This window comes from Kogia breviceps, chromosome 1 (assembly GCF_026419965.1).
Source record: "Kogia breviceps isolate mKogBre1 chromosome 1, mKogBre1 haplotype 1, whole genome shotgun sequence".
Taxonomy (NCBI): Eukaryota; Metazoa; Chordata; class Mammalia; order Artiodactyla; family Physeteridae; genus Kogia; species Kogia breviceps.
The window spans coordinates 101,195,939-101,216,797 of NC_081310.1; the positions used below are offsets into that span (position 1 = coordinate 101,195,939).

The 20,859-nt window shown below is 35.0% G+C and overlaps 1 protein-coding gene across 3 annotated transcripts in view; it reads left to right on the forward strand.

Moving 5' to 3' along the window:
- The window catches only part of ABCD3 (ATP binding cassette subfamily D member 3), an 81,944-nt gene that overhangs the window by 34,616 nt on the left and 26,469 nt on the right, over positions 1 to 20,859 (forward strand). For 2 of the 3 annotated variants that reach the window (XR_010841750.1, XM_059069945.2), the window contains exons 5-13: positions 7,230 to 7,299; positions 8,683 to 8,780; positions 9,144 to 9,267; positions 11,456 to 11,512; positions 13,684 to 13,826; positions 16,504 to 16,573; positions 18,848 to 18,917; positions 19,009 to 19,106; positions 19,219 to 19,310. Coding sequence is in view for 2 of the 3 variants with exons in the window: in XM_059069945.2 (XP_058925928.1) it covers positions 7,230 to 7,299; positions 8,683 to 8,780; positions 9,144 to 9,267; positions 11,456 to 11,512; positions 13,684 to 13,826; positions 16,504 to 16,573; positions 18,848 to 18,917; positions 19,009 to 19,106; positions 19,219 to 19,310 (822 nt within the window). In the remaining variant the exon portion in view is untranslated. Of the gene's footprint in view, positions 1 to 5,484; positions 5,555 to 7,229; positions 7,300 to 8,682; positions 8,781 to 9,143; positions 9,268 to 11,455; positions 11,513 to 13,683; positions 13,827 to 16,503; positions 16,574 to 18,847; positions 18,918 to 19,008; positions 19,107 to 19,218; positions 19,311 to 20,859 lie in introns of all 3 variants that reach the window. The other variant, XM_059069952.2, reaches the window with a different exon arrangement.

A 20,859-nucleotide genomic window follows, 5' to 3' on the forward strand; every position in this document is an offset into this window, starting at 1 on the left:
TGTATGTATGAAATACTAATTTGTATCATATTTAAGTATTATTTTAAGCAAGAAATAGATTCTAAGTTAGGTATAAGTACTTAAGTCAAATTATGTCTTTGTTCATTTCCTTAGTAGATATTTATTTTCTCCCTTGTGCCACAGGCAGTGATAGGGATGTACCCATGAGTGAACAGGAGAGACCCTGTACCAAGCCCTGCAGAGCTGGCCATTTATAGAGGGTCAGAGACAAGTAAACAGAAAATTATGGGACTTCCCTGGCGGTCCAGTGGTTAAGACTCCACGCTTCCACTGTAGGGGGCACAGCTCCGATCCCTGGTTGGGGAACTAAGATACCGCATGCCTCTGGGGCACGGCCAAAAAAAAGAAAGAAAGAAAATTAATATGCAGCATAATAAATGCTGTAGTGGGAACTTAAAAAGTCACCAAGCTGGATGTCTGAAATTCATGAGATAATTTGAGGAAAATATCAAAGCATTTCAGGGAATCACGTTGAGAATGTTTATTAAACAGAAAAAAAATTCTTAGACATTTTCTTCAGTTTCTGAAGTTAGTGCTTTATATATTTTTTCATTATAGTCTTTGTACATATTAATCACTGCAATTGACGATTTGGAATTTAAAAACAAAAAAACAGTTCAGATATTAACATTTATCTGTTAATAAAGGATTTGTTCCTCATGATACCAATTTGAATGTCAGTAAAAAAATTTTTCTTGGAATTTTGTTTCCTGGCATGCAGTATTTTATCAGAAAATTTCTTAAAGTACTTAATATAACATAACTGTTTGAATGACAGCACTTACAAGTTTTAAATGCTCCCAAATTTTGAAAGTTTTTTTCTGACATCCTTGATTTGTGTGTGGCTTAGAGGATTTGTAGGAGAGGCAGAATGCTTTATGCAGGTGTTTTCTGACTCATCTCTCTAGAAGAACAAAGAAGGTTATCTGCATAGGATTAAAGCGCCGACCGCGTGCCTCTGAATATGTGTAAATGGTATAGACGCCAATATTCAATTCAGGTCTCCCTGAATCCTTTGGTCAGTCCCATGCCTTCTTATTTTAATCAAAGTAATATATGAAAAGCTTAAAAAGTAAAACATGAATATAGTTTAATATCAAATAGCCTTATAGGACTTAATCACAAAAACATTAGTTCTGTGCCTCATTCCTCCCACCTGTAACTGTCATTCCTGGAGCCAGTTGTCTTCTGTTCTTTTTACTGTTTCATCTCGTATTTTGTCTCTACATTTCATTGTAACACACTTATGTTACTGTGTCTAGATTTTTCAGTCTTAGAGACTATGGGTGTATTTATTTCTCTTTTGGAAGATGAGAATTAGCTTTTTTACACTCCTACCCATGTCTGCTCATTCTCTCAATGTTATCTCACAGTTTTTTGTTAAATCAGAATTTGTTGTTTACATGATTTTGCCTTTTGTTTACAGCTGAGCCAAATGCTCTTCTTTGGTAGTTTCTTTTATATACAACTTCCTTTCCTGGCATTTATAAATTCCAAGTTTTTGTGTACATTAATTTTTTGCCTACTTCTTACTAATTCAGCTTGAGCTTATTGACAACACTATAAAATCTCAGTATTGTAATATGTCACACACTAGATAACTTAATGATTTTTATCTGTTACCACCCCACCCCATACCTCTTGTTAGTTTTCTGTCCTCCGGCTCTATTAGGATTGATTGTGCTTTAGCTTCACTAAATAGCAGTCATGTTTGAATTTACTTTTATCAAGATCTTAGGAATTTTTTTCTTCCTTCTTTCCTGCATTAAATAACTCCTATTTTCTGGATCATTTGCTTTCCTCTTTCTCAGTTTACTTCCTCATTTTGGCAGATGCAGTCTTTTTCTGAGAAAAGTTTACAAGGGAAGTAAAATTTTGAGACCTTGTGGGTCTGATAAAGTCTGCTCTCACACTTGATTGATAATTTAGCTGTATTTATTCATTTTAAATTGGAAATCACTTTTCTTCAGAATTTGGAAAGCATCACCCTGTTGTCTTCTATAGGGCTCTGTGGTTCTCAACCTTGGCTGCAGTACAATTAAAATCATCTGGGAATTTTGAGACCTACTAATGCCTGGGCCCACCCCTAGAGATTCTGATTCAATCAGTCATTACTTTTTGAAGCATCCCAGGTGATCCTAACCTTGATCCCAGCCAAGGTTAAAAACCACTGATCTAGCTTCCACATTTGGTGTTGAGTCCCATTCCTGTGCTGATTGCCCGCCCTTAGCAGCGGATCTTCTTTTAACCTGCTTTGGAAGCTTCTGTTATTTCTTTATTGTTCATGTATTGCTGGTGTTATGGGAATTTCACTGAACGTTGGTGTGAATTTTTTTTCATTCCTTGTGTTTGTGCTAGGCACTAGGTGGGCTCTTTTCAATCTAGAAACTCATTCTTCATTCTGAAGAATGAAATTTTCTTGTGTTTTTTAAAAAGTTCTTCCTCTCCAGTTTTTTCTGTACTTTTTCTGGAATCTTAGTTGAGTGTTGGACTTCTGAACTGATCTTCTGACTATAATTTCTGTACAGTTTACATCTCTGACATTTTTTATTATATTCTAGGAGATTTCTTTTAACTTTATCATCCAGTGAATTTTTATTTGTTTTAATTTTATTTCCAGGAGCTATCTTTTTGCATGAATGTTCATTTTTGTAGCAGTCATTCTTTCAAGTCTGTGACTTTCAGTGTCCTTTGTTGTTCTGATCTTTGTCATTCAGTTTAGAGCTTTCCTTAAGCAGTCACTCTTGGCTGTGTATTCATATTTAACTTGCTAGAAGCCAAGTTGTGGGATTGTTGATTGTCTGGTTTCCCTGAAGGGAATTTGTAGGGGGAGTCTGGTCAGTTTTGTGTGTTTGTGCCCCAGTGAGGAATCCTCTAATGAATTCTAAGAAGTTAAGCATGAGTGTAATTGAAGTGTTTGTTCATTGCTGCTAGCACATCAGCTTTAGCAGGATCAGTTTTGTTAAGTTCTCTTTCTATGAGCTTTGTGCACAAGTAATTTGAGTCATTTGTATAATTAATATAGAGAAGACATCTATGTCTTTTTACATGATTATAGAATTTTATATTTTTTTCCTTTGATGGCTTTACTTATTATATAAATGCCATATCTGTTAATAAAAATACAGGCTCCCCGACTGTAGTGTTATTAATTACCTGTGACAAAAATAACAGGTTACATCCACTGTGAATAACATTATATTAGATATCTGTGCACAGTCAGTCACATGATACATATAAAGAGCCCTGTACAATCATGGTATAGTATAGAAGATTATTTTTTTTAAAGTTTTTTCCCTTTTATTCGGATTTTGTGATTTCATGTTTTTGTAACCTAAAAGAATAATATTTAATTTTCTAAACTAAGGATTTCCAACTTTAATTAAATAGGTGCTTATTTTAATTTTCTCAAAGACTGAATGCTCTAGAGAAAATGCATCACTAAGAGTATGTGGTGCATTAATTTAATTGGTAATGATGGATAAGAGGAAAGTTATTATGTAGCATGAGCCAACTTATAATTCTACTAGAGTAATCAACTTGTTGGGTACTCAGCTTTAAAATTTAGTTATGAGATGTAGAAAAAAATTAAAAAACAAAATTTTAAGAGTTTTTAAGAAACGTATTATTTTGACATAATTTAAACTTGCAGAAAAGCTGCAAGAATAGTACGGGGAGCTTCCTTATACTCTTAACCCAAATTCATGATTCTGAAGCAGTCATTTTATTTGTTTGTTTGTTTATTGGCTGCATTAGGTTTTTGTTGCTGCGCATAGGCTTTCTCTAGTTGCGGTGCACGGGCTTCTCATTGCGGTAGTTTCTCTTGTTGAGGAGCACAGGCTCTAGGTGTGTGGGCTTCAGTAGTTGCAGCAAGTGGGCTCAGTAGTTACAGCACACAGGCCCTAGAGTGCACGGGCTTCAGTAGTTGCGGCACGTGGGCTCAATAGTTATAGTTCGCAGGCTCTAGAGCACAGGCTCAGTAGTTGTGGCACACGAGCTTAGCTCCTCTGTGGCATGTGGCATCTTCCCGGACCAGGGATCAAACCCATGTCCCCTACATTGGCAGGCGGATTCTCAACCACTGCACTACCAGTGAAGTCCCTGAAGCAGTCATTTAAAAATTAATTGTTGAGGACTTCCTTGACAGTCCAGTGGTTAAGACTGTGCACTTTCACTGCGGGGGGCATGAGTTTGATCCCTGGTCGGGGAAGATCCTGCATACTATGCAGTGTGGCCAAAATAAATAAATAAATAAAATTAATTGTTGAGTTTGGGGGTTTTTTGAGCACGAGCCACCTGTTCTCCTTGCTTGGCCCTGCAATAAACCTTTCTCTGCTCTCCCCCAAAAGAAACAAAAACAAAAGTTATTTGTTTATTTTCTCCTGAATAAAGATTTTTGAGCTTCTGCTGTGCATGAGATCTTTTGATATTTGGTCAAATTAAAAGTTTTTAAATATTATGAATTTATAATATAGAACAGTTTTGTTTGAAAAATTAACACATTTCTCTAACTTGCTACTAAAGCTACAGTGTAAAATTTGTCTTTTCCATTTTGCCTCTTGCAAAGTATGTTTAGATTTATGTTCTTCTGCTAAAATAGAGTCACAAAGAGACTTGTTATGGTCCTTAATGTACGTAATTTTAATATCCTTTACATCTTTTAGGCTTACTTGTTAGCAGTGACTAATGACTTAGGAGTGGGGCAGATTTTAATGGGGCAGACCCCTTCTTTAAGGTAGAAACTGGCAATTCTATGATATGGAAGGTAATATTTCATATCTTGTTGCTGCTGCTGGGGAGGAAGAAATTCCCCTCTGCTCTTCTAGGTTCTTCTGGCTGGTCTAAGAATTAAATGGGTGTGATAACAGATTAACAGGAGAGAAACAAACAAAAGTTTAATAACATGGTTATATGGGAGAGACCCAGGAGAACTTAGTAACTTGCCAGAATAGCCGAAGCCCTCATCTTGAATACCATCTTCAGCTAACGGCAGAGAGGATGTTGGGGGTAGGGGTTTGGGACTTCACAGGGGAGGAAGGCAATTCACATGAAGATGGAAAAGCAAATGTTTGGTAAACAAATGTTGCCCACTTTCCCCACACACACTTAGCCCATATGCTTTGCAGATATCTCTGGTCACAGCTCTATTCTGGGAGCAGGCCCTTTTATCTAAATTCTTTAGGCAGCTAAGGGGGAGGCAAAAAGAAAGACTTCCTGAGGCTTCTGTTTCTTAAAAATAATCAGCCTAAAGTAATCCTTATGGCAAAGAAACACATTTTGGGGTGGCAAAGTTTGTTCCCCTATACTGCCGTATGTAATCATAAATATACATTTTATTTTTAACCACTTGGCTATAAGTAGCATTTTAAAATTACCAAACTATCTTAAGATTCCTGTATGTTTTAGAACTATGATTGGGACTACTCTAAAATTACTTTATTGATGATTATTTTTCTTTTGCAGCGGAATAATAAGCAGAAATAAAGCTTTATTCAAGAAACCATTTTTTAAATTTGTAGCTGCTACTCCAGTGGTAAACCATTGCTGAATGATGGCATGTGCTTTACCAAAGTTTGATAATCTTGTGTGTTTCACAGCTTGGGCAGCACTAAAGCACTTTGGTTTTATATAAAGCTTGGTTCAAATAATTTTAATTTAAACCTCTAAACTTTTGTACTTAATTACTTTTCATCTCTAATATTCTTATTGCTGTAAACAACATTTTTGTGTGGCTCTATTTTAACTTTTTTCTAGTTCAGCTTAAAAAAATTTTTTTTACACTTTTTAGCAGCTATGTCAAAATTGGACTATTAATTTTTCTATCGATCTAGAGTAACATTTCCCAAAGTATGTTCTTTGGAATCTTAGCTATGATGGAGGAAATGCTAGTGCTACAAAGCCCTCTCAGAGATTTTTACAATGCATATTATACATTAGAGCTTTGAGAGGGCCTTTGGTAAAGACATTTGTTAGCGTTAACTCAGGTTTTCGCAAATTTATTTGACCATGGAACTTTTTTGCTCTAAAAGATCAGTTCAGGGCTTCCCTGGTGCCACAGTGGTTGAGAATCTGCCTGCCGATGCAGGAGACACGGGTTCGTGCCCTGGTCCGGGAAGATCCCACATGCCGCGGAGCGGCTGGGCCCGTTTGCCATGGCCGCTGAGCCTGCGCGTCCGCAGCCTGTGCTCCGCAATGGGAGAGGCCACAACAGTGAGAGGCCCGCATACCGCAAAAAAAAAAAAAAAGATCAGTTCATGTTACTTGGCATTATTCATCTACTCCCTCATAAAAAGCAAATTATTTACCAGTATGTATACCAGTCATTTTTTTGTGTAGAGCTAGGTTTGAATCATTTAGCACATTGTTTTTCAAAATATGGTTAATTTACTTCTAGGAATATTAACATTATCTTTTCACTAGACCACAGACATTTGGTAGTCAGAGATCCTTTACTTATAATGATATAATGGCTTTCTAGCTTTTTAAAAAAGTAGTGGAACCCTTTAAATAAGTTATTAGTGGATATTTTAAAAACAGATAAATATTTAAAATAGATTAAAAATAGATAAAAGACCTGGTTTCATTGAAATCCCACTGCCATCTTATTTGGTAAAATTTTCTTAGGACCACAGTCAATCTCATTCTTAGCTGTTTTAGCTTTACAGTAGCAGAATTGAGTAGTTGCAACAGAGACCTTATGGCCCACAAAGCTTAAAATGGTTGCTCTTGGCCCTTTATAGTAAGAATTTGCTCATCTGTCATTAGTCTTGTCTCCTTGCCATTAGTTCATACAAATGACAGGATGTTAAAATATTTAAAAGCAAACAAAGAAATAGTACTTTGTTTTATCCACAGTAATCCATTCCTGGGTCTATAAAGTTGTTAATTGTTTCATCATATAAAACGCCTTTTGTGACTGCTTAAGTATAAGCCTGCTGTTTAATTACCATTTTTACAAAGGAAAGAACTAGCTATCATTCTTATTGAATTTTGCCATTTGTAGAGTGATTTCCAAGCAAGTTGTTTAAAATGACAGAATTTCAAAAGTTAATGTTTTTGTAAGAAAATGTTTTTAGCATCTTTTTTCTTATTGATTCATTTGATTCAATGAAAATTTCCAAAAATAGTTTTAGAGATTTAGAGAGGTTCTTTTTAGTTTTAAATATTGCTTCTTTTGCAACTAATGCATTGCATGTGGTGGTTTGCAGTGGTATCATTGGTCGTAGCAGAAAAGATTTCAAGAAATATTTATTCAACTTCATCGCTGCCATGCCTCTCGTAAGTGTTAATTCTTTAAAAATTTTTACATAGGGAAAAAAATTGCATCTTACTGAAATCTTTTAGGATTTTTACTTATTAAGTTCTTTGAAGATTTATATACTAAGTTTTTTCAAGTTAAGTTTTGTAACTTATAGTGGAGTTTTTCAGTGCACAAACCTTTAGATAGAAAAATTTAAAGGAATTATGTTTGGATCATTTTCTTTGCATACATATGTAGGTGTATACAAGTGTAGATGATTTTTTCTTTGACCATTAGGCCAGGGTTTCTCAAATATTTAGTAACATCCCAGTAGATGGAAGTAGTACCCCTCCCCCAGTTGTGACAACAACAAAAAATGTCTTCAGTGTCTCCAAACATTGCCAAGTGGCCTGTGGGGGGGCTAAGGTGAGGTTGTGGGGCAGTGAACTGAGGGCAGAAATCCTGGGTGAGAATCATTGCTGTAGGCCATAAACTGTTACAGTAACTCGAACCACTAATGTAATGTAATGTAATTTAATTGGAATTTATTGTCCAAATTACTAAAAATAAACGTAAGTGGTCCAAATCATAAGTAATTTTCTTAGCTTGAGTCTTTATTCTATTTTATCAGCACGATTAAGAATTTTAGTATTGTATATGTGGGAGTAAAAGGGAGGAGCTTGATTATAAAAATTAATTAGAACATATGTCAGATTTAATAAAGCTTGAGGATTAGACATACATGGAAGACCTTTTAAAATAGAAAATTGAGAAAAGCAGCTGATGTCAATCAAAGATGGAGATTCAGCAGAAGGCCAGGGTTTTCTTGAGAAAATTTTTATATAAATGTGACCTCAGAACTATGGAAGAATTAATTTTAATATAATGGTGGAAAAGAGTAGTAAAGTTGACTCTAGAAATAATCTAGAAGATGGCATTAGTTGGTGTAAAACTTGTAGTAATTTTTTTAACAAATGCAAACACAGTGGGTATAGAGTTCCTTTGTCTAGGGTTGTAGTGCTGGTAGCAGGAAAGAGAAGATATACTAAGCATAAATGTCAGTACTCCTAAAGTAAGTTCTTTACACTGGATAGAAAGGTGACAGATTTGCTCTTTGGCTTGTTTATATCTCCCCCCCCCCAAAAAAAAAGGTAACAAGGTGCTTCTCATAATTAATAATATTAATATATTCTAAAATTAATTTCCAAATAAAGGGTAATATAGCTAATTGCATTTGATTTAGCATGTTCTCTTTTTGTCTTTGGAAATGTTAAGTAAAACAGAACTGAATTATATCAGTTTGTACTATCAGTTATAAAAAATTTATAGGATTTGGAGACAAAATCAATGATAGGGAAATAAATTATAATTTAGTAAGTAGAAATGAAGCAAAACCAATAATATATGTTTGTTTGTTTTAGATTTCTCTGGTTAATAACTTCTTGAAGTTTGGGTTAAATGAGCTCAAACTGTGCTTCCGAGTAAGACTAACTAAGTACCTCTATGAGGAGTATCTCCAGTAAGTGATAACCTATTTTTATATTCAAAATACTTAAACAATAATACTTAACGATATTGAGATGTAGAAGTTTTTCTTTTTTATCTGATATGCTTTTCAAGAGGATTGCTCTTAGACCCAGAAGCATATAGGGAAAGACATCAGCTATTTGGAATCTAATCCTGGCTCTTCCATTAGTTGGCCAGTGTCCTTCTCCAGAAGGACATCTGCATCTGCATCTCTAAAATAAATTAGGACAATCTTTAGGGCCTCTTCCAGCTCCAGATTTTTCTGTTTCTATGAATTTGCACTACATAGTATAATGTGAATTTTTTTGTTTCTAAAATCATTTGTTTTAAACTCATCTTCTTATTGTTATTTTAGAACTTTCACATATTATAAAATGGGAAATCTGGACAACAGAATAGCTAATCCAGACCAACTGCTTACACAAGATGTAGAAAAGTTTTGTAACAGTGTAGTTGATCTGTATTCAAATCTTAGTAAGGTAAGTTTTTCTATTTTTATTGTTAATTTGCTTATTTTTGAATCTAAACAAATTTATATGGAATTGATTTGATGCACATAACAGCAGCATGTAAGTATTTAATGCTTTTATAAGAAAATTATAGTTGTTATAATAATTTTAACTACAGTTACTTAATTTTTTATATTATTGCTGTGAGGTACTTTGGCCAAGAACTGAGAATTTAGTGTCTTATAAAGATTTTATAAGAACTTTGCAGGCTGATTTCAATAAAACAACAGAAACCTGGATTTTTATCTCTTGACCTGTGTACTTCTGGCAGTTGTTAGAAATTAATGGTCAATATATTTTTCATTCCACATTCATAACCCTAGGCTGGGACATATTCTTACCCAATTCTCTGCTTCAGTGTCTCTAATAGATAATTTAAGCAGTAGTCAAAAAATTTTCACAAGGTATTAGTACATTTCAGTTTTTTCTAATTACTGTTTTTCCTCCCTTTCCAGAATATTGCCAAAGCTTTTGACTCTGACCTTAACTAGTTTTCTTCCTGCTGATTACGTCAGCTCTTACTTCCTCTTCTTATCTCACCACCCTTACAGTTTTTGCTGTGATCTTCTCATTAAGCCATCTTCTTTGCCATTACCTCCTGCGTTGGCTAGCACATGTAGAGGGCATCTATAAGACTGTCTGCCCAGCATTTCCCCTGCCACTGTTCATCTTAGATGCCCCATTTCCCATCCAATCCACATGACTGCTCTTGGTTTGTGGTTGGAGCTTGTCTCAAACTGGACCATTTGTAGTATCTTGCCTCTGACCACAATTGATCCAATTATCCAGTCTTAAGACAAAAAACTGTATACTAAAAGGGGCTGGGTCACATTGTAACAATAGGAATGCTCCCATTTCAACCATGTGGATGGAAGGAGGATAGGCAGTTCTAAGAAAAGCGATACGTATCCATAATAACTTAACCCCTCTTGATAGGCCCACTGCTAGGACACCTTTTCACTTCATGCCAAACTTTGTTCTTTATTTAGCTCTCTTTAAGTCTTTACTGATCCAAACTCTAGAAACTCAGACAGCTGCAAATTGTTGAGTAATTCAGCTGCTTTTTTCCCTCCACCCATCACCACATTTTAGTTTGTTCTCTCTGTGTGTGTAAGGGGAAGGTGCTGTATATAATATTTTTCATGTAATTCTGTAGACATTGTTGTGTATTCTTTATTACATCTTGGCACTTGAGTAAGTCCATAGCTCAGGATTTGTCACAGCTGCAGTAAAGAAAAATATTATCAAATTAATTGATTGTAGTGGTGCTATATACTACAGTATATTTACTTTATAAAATATCTGATTGAACTCTGACTTAAATTGAGTCATTATTTTTGTCAGTAACTTAAGTGTACTTGAATTTTATATATCTAAGTATATGTCTAAATATATCTAACTTCTTGATAATTCATAAGACAAGAAAGACAAGGTTCATCTTAGTACAAGCCAATTAATAAACCAAGCCACCTATCCTAATATAGTCAGAAGGGAGTGGCTTTGGACTTAAAGTAAATGAACACAGTTTAGGTTTCTTGAAAAACAGTTCAAAATATGTACAACTTTTGGTATGTCAGTTGAGTTGTCTCTGTGTGAGGAGCAGTACATTAATGTATTATTTTAGTTCTAGGAGCTTGAGTTTTAGGTCAGAAAATTAGATTCATAAGCTCACTCACCATATTTCAACATATAGATGTTGTGATAAAATCAGACAACGTTAAGAGCAGAAAGAGTCTCTCATTTTTCAGGTGAAGATATATAGAAACCAGAAAAGCTGTTAGTAGATTTGGGGTTAAAACTCAGGTCATTTTATTCAGTGTTTTTATACTACATTGAGAAATTGCTAAGTAAGTAATCGTTAATTATCACAGTAGAGCTACCTTAGTTGATGGAAAGTGGTAAATACTTTTCCCAGTTGATGGTCAGTAGACGTTGGTCAGGCTGTCTCCATTTTGAGTTTCTTGAGAGTAAGAACTGTGTCTTTTATGTATTCATTGAGCTGCATACTGTTACAGTACATATGCATAGTGGGAACTCTGCATGTTGACAATTATGTGTTAAATGTCGAATAGCATTTTGTATTTAACATGTTTATTAGCTATCAGTCTAGGCAATCTAGTTCTTTTTAATTTTGAACCTTCTGATGTTTATTTTACAGCCATTTTTAGACATAGTTTTATATATCTTCAAGTTAACCAGTGCAATAGGAGCTCAGGTAAGTTTACTTTTATTCTGTCTTTTAAATGGCTACAGTACTGTGCTGTGAACAGCTGGATGGTTTGTAAGAATTTTTATGTATCTCAAAGAATGTATTTTTTACAAGTGTACCTAATAAAGTCTGGTTATAAAATAATAACGTACTGGAGATTTTTAAAGTTTTCTAATTTAACTTTTTAATTTTCCTTAAGCCAGACGCTTGGAAAATTTTTGTGGCTTTAACAACCAGAAGTGCTTAAACGTTGAACATACATGTATTTATTGTTGCAAAGTAATGTCTAAAAAGAAATTTGGAGACAGCTATTTTACTATGAAATTTAAATGTTTAAATACTTTTAGAGTGGCCAGAACAGTTTCAAGAATATTTTATAATTATATAAATGGTTGACTATCCCATGAGCCTTATTAGGTTGTCTCTCTGACATTTGTATTAGTAAGAATGACCTTTATATTCTGAGTATTCTTGTTGAAGTCTAACTTTAGTCATTTAATATGTAGTATTATTGTTATATATTTATAACAATCATATAATAGTGTGGTTATTTTATGTATATATGTACATGTGTATGTATATACTTTCTGTAGTTGATTAATAAATAATTTATGTAGTGATTTTTGTTCTGTTCCAAAACATTGGGGAAAGCAGTTTTTTATTTTAATTTTCTTGTCTATCTTCCTAACCTTTTGATTTCCCGTAAGCCAGGTTTAATCATTCTTAAAACTTGTTTTTACTGTAAACAAGTGAATAGGCTTAATGCCTCTTATCGGTATATTGTAATATTTTGATGGTACTTATTACATGTTTATAATACTTAAGTATTATATTTATATTTAAATATATCTCTCCATGTGTTATTTTCTGATTTTGTATTTCTTAGGTAGAAACTATGTTTCAGTTATCTCTTTTGCCATACATCTAGTAATTGTTGAAATGCATTGAATCAATCATGTTGAATTTTAAAATAATACATACTATATTCCATACACACTGTCTGAATAAAAAGATGAGTAAGACACAGTTCCTACTGAAGAGAGATTATGATCTGGTGAAAGGGTAGATATTCAAACAATTGTAATGCAGAGTGATAAGTCCAGTAATGGAAGTGTGGAAATATATTTATTGTCCAGAAGAATTGGAGGTGATATTTGTGCTGCTTTGAGGATGATGAGTAGGCCTCCATTAGACATGTCAGGCTTGCCAGACATAAGAACAACTTCATTGAATGGCATGTTCAGGAAACAGTTATTTCAGTATGGCAGAACATAGGATATATATGGGAATGAGGGAAGTACCTTCGATGAGCTTGGAAAGGCAAGCTTGAAGCTTCTCTCTTAGTAGGGTCAATGTGTGATGAGGTACTTTACCACATTAGAAAGTACGGCAGCTAGAAGCAAGACGCTGGAGAAGGGAAAGGCAGATTGAGCTCATTTGGGGGATTTGAGCTTGAGGTTCTACAGAGTAGTAAGCTTCAGATGTACAGTAAGTATTTGGAAATAACATCTTGTATTCTTAAGAGTGATGGGGGGCTTCCCTGGTGGCGCAATGGTTGAGAATCCGCCTGCCGATGCAGGCGTGCCCCGGTCCGGGAAGATCCCACATGCCACGGAGTGGCTGGGCCCGTGAGCCATGGCCGCTTAGCGCTGAGTCTGTGCGTCTGGAGCCTGTGCTCCGCAAAGGGAGAGGCCACAACAGTGAGAGGCCCGTGTACCGCAAAAAAAAAAAAAAAAAAGAGTGATGGGACTAGAGGTGTAAATTTGGAAGGAGAAGGGAATGAAAGAGGAAACCTCAGGGAGTATTAACATTTAAAGAGAAGGTGAAAAAGAAGTTTGCGAGTTATTGTGGAATTAAGAGAGTATCGAGAAGAGTTCCATCAGAAGAGTTTTAGGTGCTGTAAAAGAAAGAGTGAGGACTGCAATTAGGAGTTTTTAAGTGAGCAGATGTGGGAGAGCTGGGGAAAGAGTGGTGGGAGGAGGAGTAGATGAGTAGTAAAAACAAAGAAGACCCAGTGTGTAATTTCTCAGAAAAGAAACAGTTAAGGGAAAAAATTAGTCAAAAGAGTAATTTCTCTCAAAGTAACTGGAGTTAATTATAACAAATTGTGTGTGTTGCATTCAGTGAATTTATTATATCCTTGACCTTTGTATATCTTTCTCTTCCAATAATAACAGGGCCCAGCAAGCATGATGGCCTACTTGCTTGTTTCTGGGCTATTCCTAACTCGAATTAGAAGACCCATTGGTAAGATGACAATAACTGAGCAAAAGCTTGAAGGAGAGTATAGATACGTTAATTCTCGGCTCATCACAAACAGGTGTGTACAAATGTATTAAATTTATTTGGCTGTACTAAAAATTCCTTTGTATGGATATTGAAGTCCTGTAAGCTGATTACAAAAAGTCTAGTAACACTGTTACTGAAATTATGTCTGTGTGTATTTACTTCTTTTGAAAATATGCATTATGAAGGATATCGGTTTTATAAAGTAGTAATCCTCTACGTTTCTAACCCTTTTTCTTGTTAACTGTTTAGTATCCCTGATTTACCTCTTCATGTCTTCTATTGACTAATTTTCTGTTAATTTCACTTTAAACAAAGTCAAAAAACAATTTAAATTCAAATTTACTTCTTCAAAGAAAATTTTGTCTCAGTTTATCCACAAATGTTTTTTGTTTGAGACTATATTTGGAATACTCAAAGTTAATTCAATCTCACTGCATATGTCTCTACCTATTTTCCAGACAGTTTAAAAATCCAAAGAAGGAAGAAGTATTGGGCGTTGGAGCCAGCCTGACTAGTTTCAAAATCTACCTTCTCCACTTATCAGTTATATATGACTTTTGTCAAGTTATTTATAGCCTCACTTTTCTTGTTTATGCTAGGTAGATAATATAGGGTTGTCATGAGGATTAAATATGAAATATATATAAAGCTTCCAGCACTGTTTTTAATGTGTAGCAAGTGCTCAATACATTTTCTCACATATTGATGATCTGTCAACCTTAAGTCATTTTGAGGGTCCTAATATTTATTTACTACCCTGTTGGCATTACAAAATTATTTAGGAAATTATTATTTTAACAGTTCCCTCTTCCTTTATTTCCTTGGATTGCTAAAATAGTACCAGTTCTAAATAGGGTTTTTGTGCTGTAGGGAGACAGAAGAATAGAAGGTTGAGTAGAGAGGTGATCTGCCAAGTGAATGAAAGATGGTATCAGCTAGGATGCTTTCCATTGCAAGAAACAGAAAACCCTTTTTCAGGTGGCTCCAACAATAAAGACATTTACTACTTCACATAAAAACTCTTAAAGATAGAGCAGTACCAGGTGCAGCATGATTGGTGTGTCTGGGTCTTCTCTTGGCTCTGTCCTCCTCTGTATGTTACCCTTTTCCTCTGGCTAGTTCTTTTTGTGATCACAAGATGGCAAAAGCAGTTTTAGATCTCACCAGCCCTCCTCCCCTGCAAAGAGTCCAGAAACAAAAACAGACCATTTCTGCTGTCTCTTTAAGAGAGCAAGGAAACTTTGCCAGAAGCCCCACAACAGACTTTCTTTCACATCTCATTGGCCAGAATTATCACTAAAGCAATTACAGCAAAGTGATTGGCTTAGACCATTGGGAACTCTTCCCCTGTGGATGGGGTTGAAGCCATTCCTCAACTATTTGGATGCATAGAAAAAGACAGAGAACTTTAAGAAAATTGGGATTCTCTTAGGAAGAAGGACATGGAAGAGAATAGATGTTGGATAGGCAGTTGTCAGTATTCTGGGATGTTCTCTTCTTTCAGGTTTTAGGTTTAGGCGAAGTAAAATTATCACCTCATCTTTCTGCACTGACTTAAATGTGCAGAGGAGGTAAAAGGAAGTAAGAAAAGAAATTATAGGTATAGAATTGTGTTAAACTGGGATTCTGATACCCTGGGGCCCTGTATTATTGCGTAAAGGAAATTGCGAAAGGCAGGTCAAACACGAAGCAACTTTATGGAAAGTTTATTTTACTTGAATGGGTTGTGAGGTAGGGGCTACCTTGTTTTTATGATGGAAAAAAATACAGGTACATTTTGGACTAGAATACAAAACTCACATAAATTTTTAAGGGAAAAAAGAGACTTTAAAGAAATATTGGGTGTTTATTAAGGGCTGTTTTAACTGTGCCTTCTAGATGCCTATGTAAATCTTTACTTTCCTCTGCCAAAAGAGGTACTTTTCTGGGAAAGTTTACATTATACTGAATAGAGTGGAAAACTAGACTTTAGTGTCAGATACGAGTTATAATTTCAGCAATTTGACTTGCCAGCTCCATGACTTCTGCAAATTTAGTTAACTATATTTAACCTTTCTTCATCCATAAAATGACCCTTTTTTCCTAGTTAAGATCTTTGTGGCCCCTGTGTACCCATTCAAATCAGCTCAAAGAAAGAGGAGTTGTGAGGCTATGCTGGTGTTCCAAGAATAAAAACAACTGTTCAGCTAGGCCTCTTGGGAGCTGGCACTGTGAGGCGGGCAGGACTTAGTTTGCTTTTCTGTCTTTTAAAGGCTGTATGTCATGGCATCACTACCTTATTTTTTTTCTAACTGTTGTTTTCTCCTCTCCCTTCTGGTTAGATCTGTATTCAGTTTGTAGTAATGGCTGCGCTAGTCCTGCCTTCCTATATGTCATGGCAATTTCCTTCTTACTTCTTATTTCTTATTATATTTTTTATTTCTTTATTCACATTTCTTAGAACTAACCCAGCACATCTTTTCCAGCTAGGCTATATGCGGCATATGCAACATATGTCAGTAGTGCAGTCTGTGATCCAGTCAGGTGTGTATTCCTGTGCTCTGATCAGTTGAGCTAGGTACAGATAGTGGCTCGAGATGTACCCAACAAGCTCATAGTCACAAAATGTCCAGTTATATACAAATATTCAGTCATTAAATATGGTATTTCAGTTATTTTTCAGGCTTAGGTAACATTAAAATTAACTGCTAAATTATTTTCTTTAATAGTGAAGAAATTGCCTTTTACAATGGAAATAAAAGAGAAAAGCAGACAATCCACTCAGTCTTCCGAAAACTGGTAAGATAACATGTTGGAGGCTCATGTATTTATGGAAAAAAAAATTGGGGGCCTTTGCCAAGATACATACATATACCTTTAATCTTTAAAATATTTATTTTTTAAGTAGCTAACTATGAAGAATTTTTATGCTGTGTTTTCCTAAAAGCTATCAAATCAATGTATTAAGCTGCCCAAATATAAAAATGGGTAGGTTTTATTAAAATAATTGTCTGTAATTTTAAAGCGGTTACTTAGGAGTCTTATTTAGTGATAAATTTAGTGATTATTGCAGAAAGAATTTGTTCCTGTAGCATTCGTGGAAATACTGCGAGCACAGTTCAGCAAACATTTTCTGTAATGGGCAAGATAATACATGTATAGTTTAGGTTTTTCAGGCCATATGGTCCCTGGTGCAACTGTTCAACTCTGCCACTCAAGAGTAGCCATATTCTATGTGTAAATGAATGGATGTGGCTATGTTCTAATAAAACTTTATTTACAAAAATAAGTGACAGGCTGGATTTGAACTGTGGGCCTAAGTTTGCTGACCCTTGATTTAGAATATAAATGTTGTTTCTTATGAAGACTGTACCTTGGTTTTTATTTACTTGCCACTTGGAAAATTTGAATTTAATTAACTTTATTGATTATTCATTCAAAAGATACAGAGCACCATCTAGGTGTCTGTGCTTGTCCAGGTGATTAGTGTGATAACAGTGGTGTGTGTGATGGGCTACATCCTCCCTTTAAGGAGCTTACATTTTAGTGGAAGTTTTTGAAATTAAATACATATTTGAGGTGATTTTTAAAGGTTAAAGAAGTTATTTTAAATTATTTCAGAAATTGAATTTTTGCCTTTTTTATATTTAACATGACTGAACTTTGATAGTATTCACTGATAAAATGCATTTAAGGTTATTTTCTGGGGGAATGCTGTTAACTAGTTCATCTTCACATGGCTTGCCCATGCTAATCCTTTAGATTTCAGCCCAAAAGTTAACACGTTTTTGAGGCCTTGTCTTCTCTGATGGCCTCCACCAGTTATTTTCCCATTTTAATGATCTGTTTCCTTAAAAGCATACATTGCGATTTATAATTATCTTGTTTGTTTACTAGTTTGTCTCTTTCATTAGTATGTGAATTCCATGAGCTCAGGGACCTTGTCTGCTTTATTCATTGTATCTCTAGCATTGAGCTCAGTATGTAACGTCTGTCATTGATTGAATACATGTTCCAGCCATTGTTCTTTTACAGAAGATACTAAGAGCAAGCTACCCTATACTCAGGAAATCCACGTTTTAGTGGGGGGAGACAATAAACAAGTAAACAACTGGATATTTTACAATATATGATTTCAGGTTGTAGTGAATTTTGTGACCAAAAATAAAATGGAATAAAGTGGTAGAGTATGATGGGGGCTGTTGCCTAGCTGTTTTAGGTAGGGGATGGCAAGAAGGTCTTTCTTGAAGAGGTGGCATTTTTATCAGAAACCCATAGGAAGGAAGGGAGTCAGTCACAGAATATAAATATCTAGGAGGTCAGTAATCCTGGCAGAGGGAACAGCAGGAGGAAAGCCTTAAGGCAGAAGCATGTTTGAGGAACCAGTATATCTGGAGCTCAGTGATAAAGAGCAAAGTAGAAGCGGATGAGGTTTAAGGTAGAGACCAGTGCCAGATCATGCAGGGCCTTGAGTAATATGATAGATGGAAAAGTCAAGAACATTAAAAATGCAGAATAAAATACATTTTTAGACTTATAATTTTGAGATAATGCATGCTGAGATTAAAGCTATAGACTCGGGCTGTGCACCATCATTAGTGCTTGGTTCAGATTGAGTGTAATATAATTCTTAGAGAAAGCACAGACCAGAGGATTCCAACTAAGGCAAAGCATTGAGTGCTATTTCCAGACAGCTGGTGTTTCACCTAAATTAGCTCATCTTTCTGTTCTTTTTGTTTTGATTATCAATCAATTTTAACATGTATGTATCTGACAATATTATGAATACAGTATCATTGTACTCTTACATGCAAGGGACACCATATTAATATTCTTTAAGTAGTTTCCATTCTGTTTGCATAAAAATGGTTTCATGAAGTGTTTGTTTGGCACCTGTTCTGTGATCCGCATTGTACTCAATGAAATGTGATGTATAATGTAATCAGAGATCACAGGCACTCAGTTAATATTTGTTGAATACAAAAATTATTTAGTTTCTTTTGTCCTCATGGTAGATTCATTTTTTTAATATACAGAAAGTATATATATTTTTTTGTTTTTGCTTTCTGCCAGGTGGAGCACCTACATAATTTCATTTTGTTTCGGTTTTCTATGGGCTTCATTGATAGCATAATTGCCAAATGTAAGTATGCTTTAAAAGAGATAGTGGAATGGAATTTGTGGGAAAAGTGAAGTATTGTTGATGTTTTTAAGTCTTAACTGTTTTGTTTCAGATTTTGCCACTGTGGTTGGTTACGTAGTTGTCAGTCGTCCTTTCCTAGATTTGTCTCATCCTCGACATCTCAGAAGCTCACATTCAGAACTTCTGGAGGTAAAGTGGTAGCAGTAGTCATACTCAATTGAAATTTTAAATATAACAATAAAGAAAAGCTAGTTTTAATCTTACAAATATAAGTGAAAACTAATATTTATTTCTATGTCAGGATTACTACCAAAGCGGAAGAATGCTTTTGCGAATGTCTCAAGCTCTGGGTCGAATAGTTTTGGCTGGCCGTGAAATGACAAGATTGGCTGGGTAAGTAAGATTAGTAATAATGAGCAATTGCAGAGAATAATTTTTTAAAAATATGTTATCCTTAATGATTGTGCCCAGTTGAGGTTGAGATAAGGGGCAGTGAAGCCCCGTATTTCTTGCTCTTGCAAGCTGGTTTTGATAGAAAATTAGCAAGATTTTTCTTTGATAGTGAACTTTTCATGTTTCCTTGAGATAGCTGTTTGGAGCCTTAAACTAGGTTAGTTGTTCTCAAGCTGTATGTTCTGTGGACACTGGTATTCAGTAAGCTGGGAAATGTCGAATTGTGGCAGTCTTTCCTTGATTCACAGAAAATTAAATTAGTGAATAGAATTTTCTCGTTTGAACTTTTTTGTCCCCTACCATACTTTTCTTTTCCCTTAGGTCTTTGATAACCTGGCAACTCAGCAAAAGATAAACAAGGAAGAAGTTGATTTTAATGAAAAAAATGAAAAGTTACCTTATGGTAGCTGTAGGTCCAGTTGTAAATATGGTCAGGGTGTCTGGTAAAATTGTTCTTAGACCATCAAATGGAGTTAAATATTTCAAAATTTCAAGGTCTAATATAAAGGGCTTGGTATGGTGTCAAAAAAACTATAATGTAAAAAAAAAGCACCATAAGTTTCAGGTCATCTGAAGAAATTAGATGTCTTTGGATCTTTCCCAGGCCTGTGATTAGTCTGCCTATTTCCTCTGTTCCTTCTTCTCTACTCCTTTGGCAGTTAAGGTCTTCATGGCAAGATAGAAGAAGTTATAAATGACTATGAGGAGTCTCTCTCTTGAGAAGCTGACATTCTTCCTACTTGTTAATAACTTTCTCATGCCTTTACAGTTCCTAGCATATGGGATGCTTCTGTTCCTTTAGGAAGTTTCTGCTTATTATTCACAGAATGATCCTGTTGCTTCTCTGGTTAGAGTGCTTTCTCTTCGACCATCATATCATTCTTCTACTCCTCAACTTCTTGTCATTAGTTTTGATTTCTATCACCACAGTGATTTCTCTCTAATATTAAGAACACTTCATCTTTTTCCCTCTTCAGAGGAAGAAAGAGAGGAATCCTCCAAATTCTTCCATGTTTGCAGGGAAGCAGTGTGCATTTGGCATACTTAAAATAAATGATGTCCTCAGAGAGAAAAGCCAACTTTATCCAAGGCTTTATAACTCACTCCAGCAGGAACTCAGGGTCCATGCTTCCTGGACCTAAGGAATGCACTAGCAGTAGTCCTCTTATAGTATTTACTAGAAAATGCCTTAAACTTTTAGTGGCAGAGAACCTTCTTGATTTGGCTATTAATGAAGTATCTGTTGAGGTGGGATCCTATGAGACCTCTTTTCTTAGCCACGTGTTCCTACTCTCCTATTGAAGCATAATAATAAAACGTGTACTGTCACTAAGATGAGATGTCTTTTAAGTTATCTCATTTAAACTAAATGATAAGTTTAGAAACTTCAGTTAGATTTGTATAAAGTAAAAAATATGAGCTTAATGTTATATGTCAATTATATTCAAATAAATAATAAAATTTATTTTATTATTTATAAATAAAAATA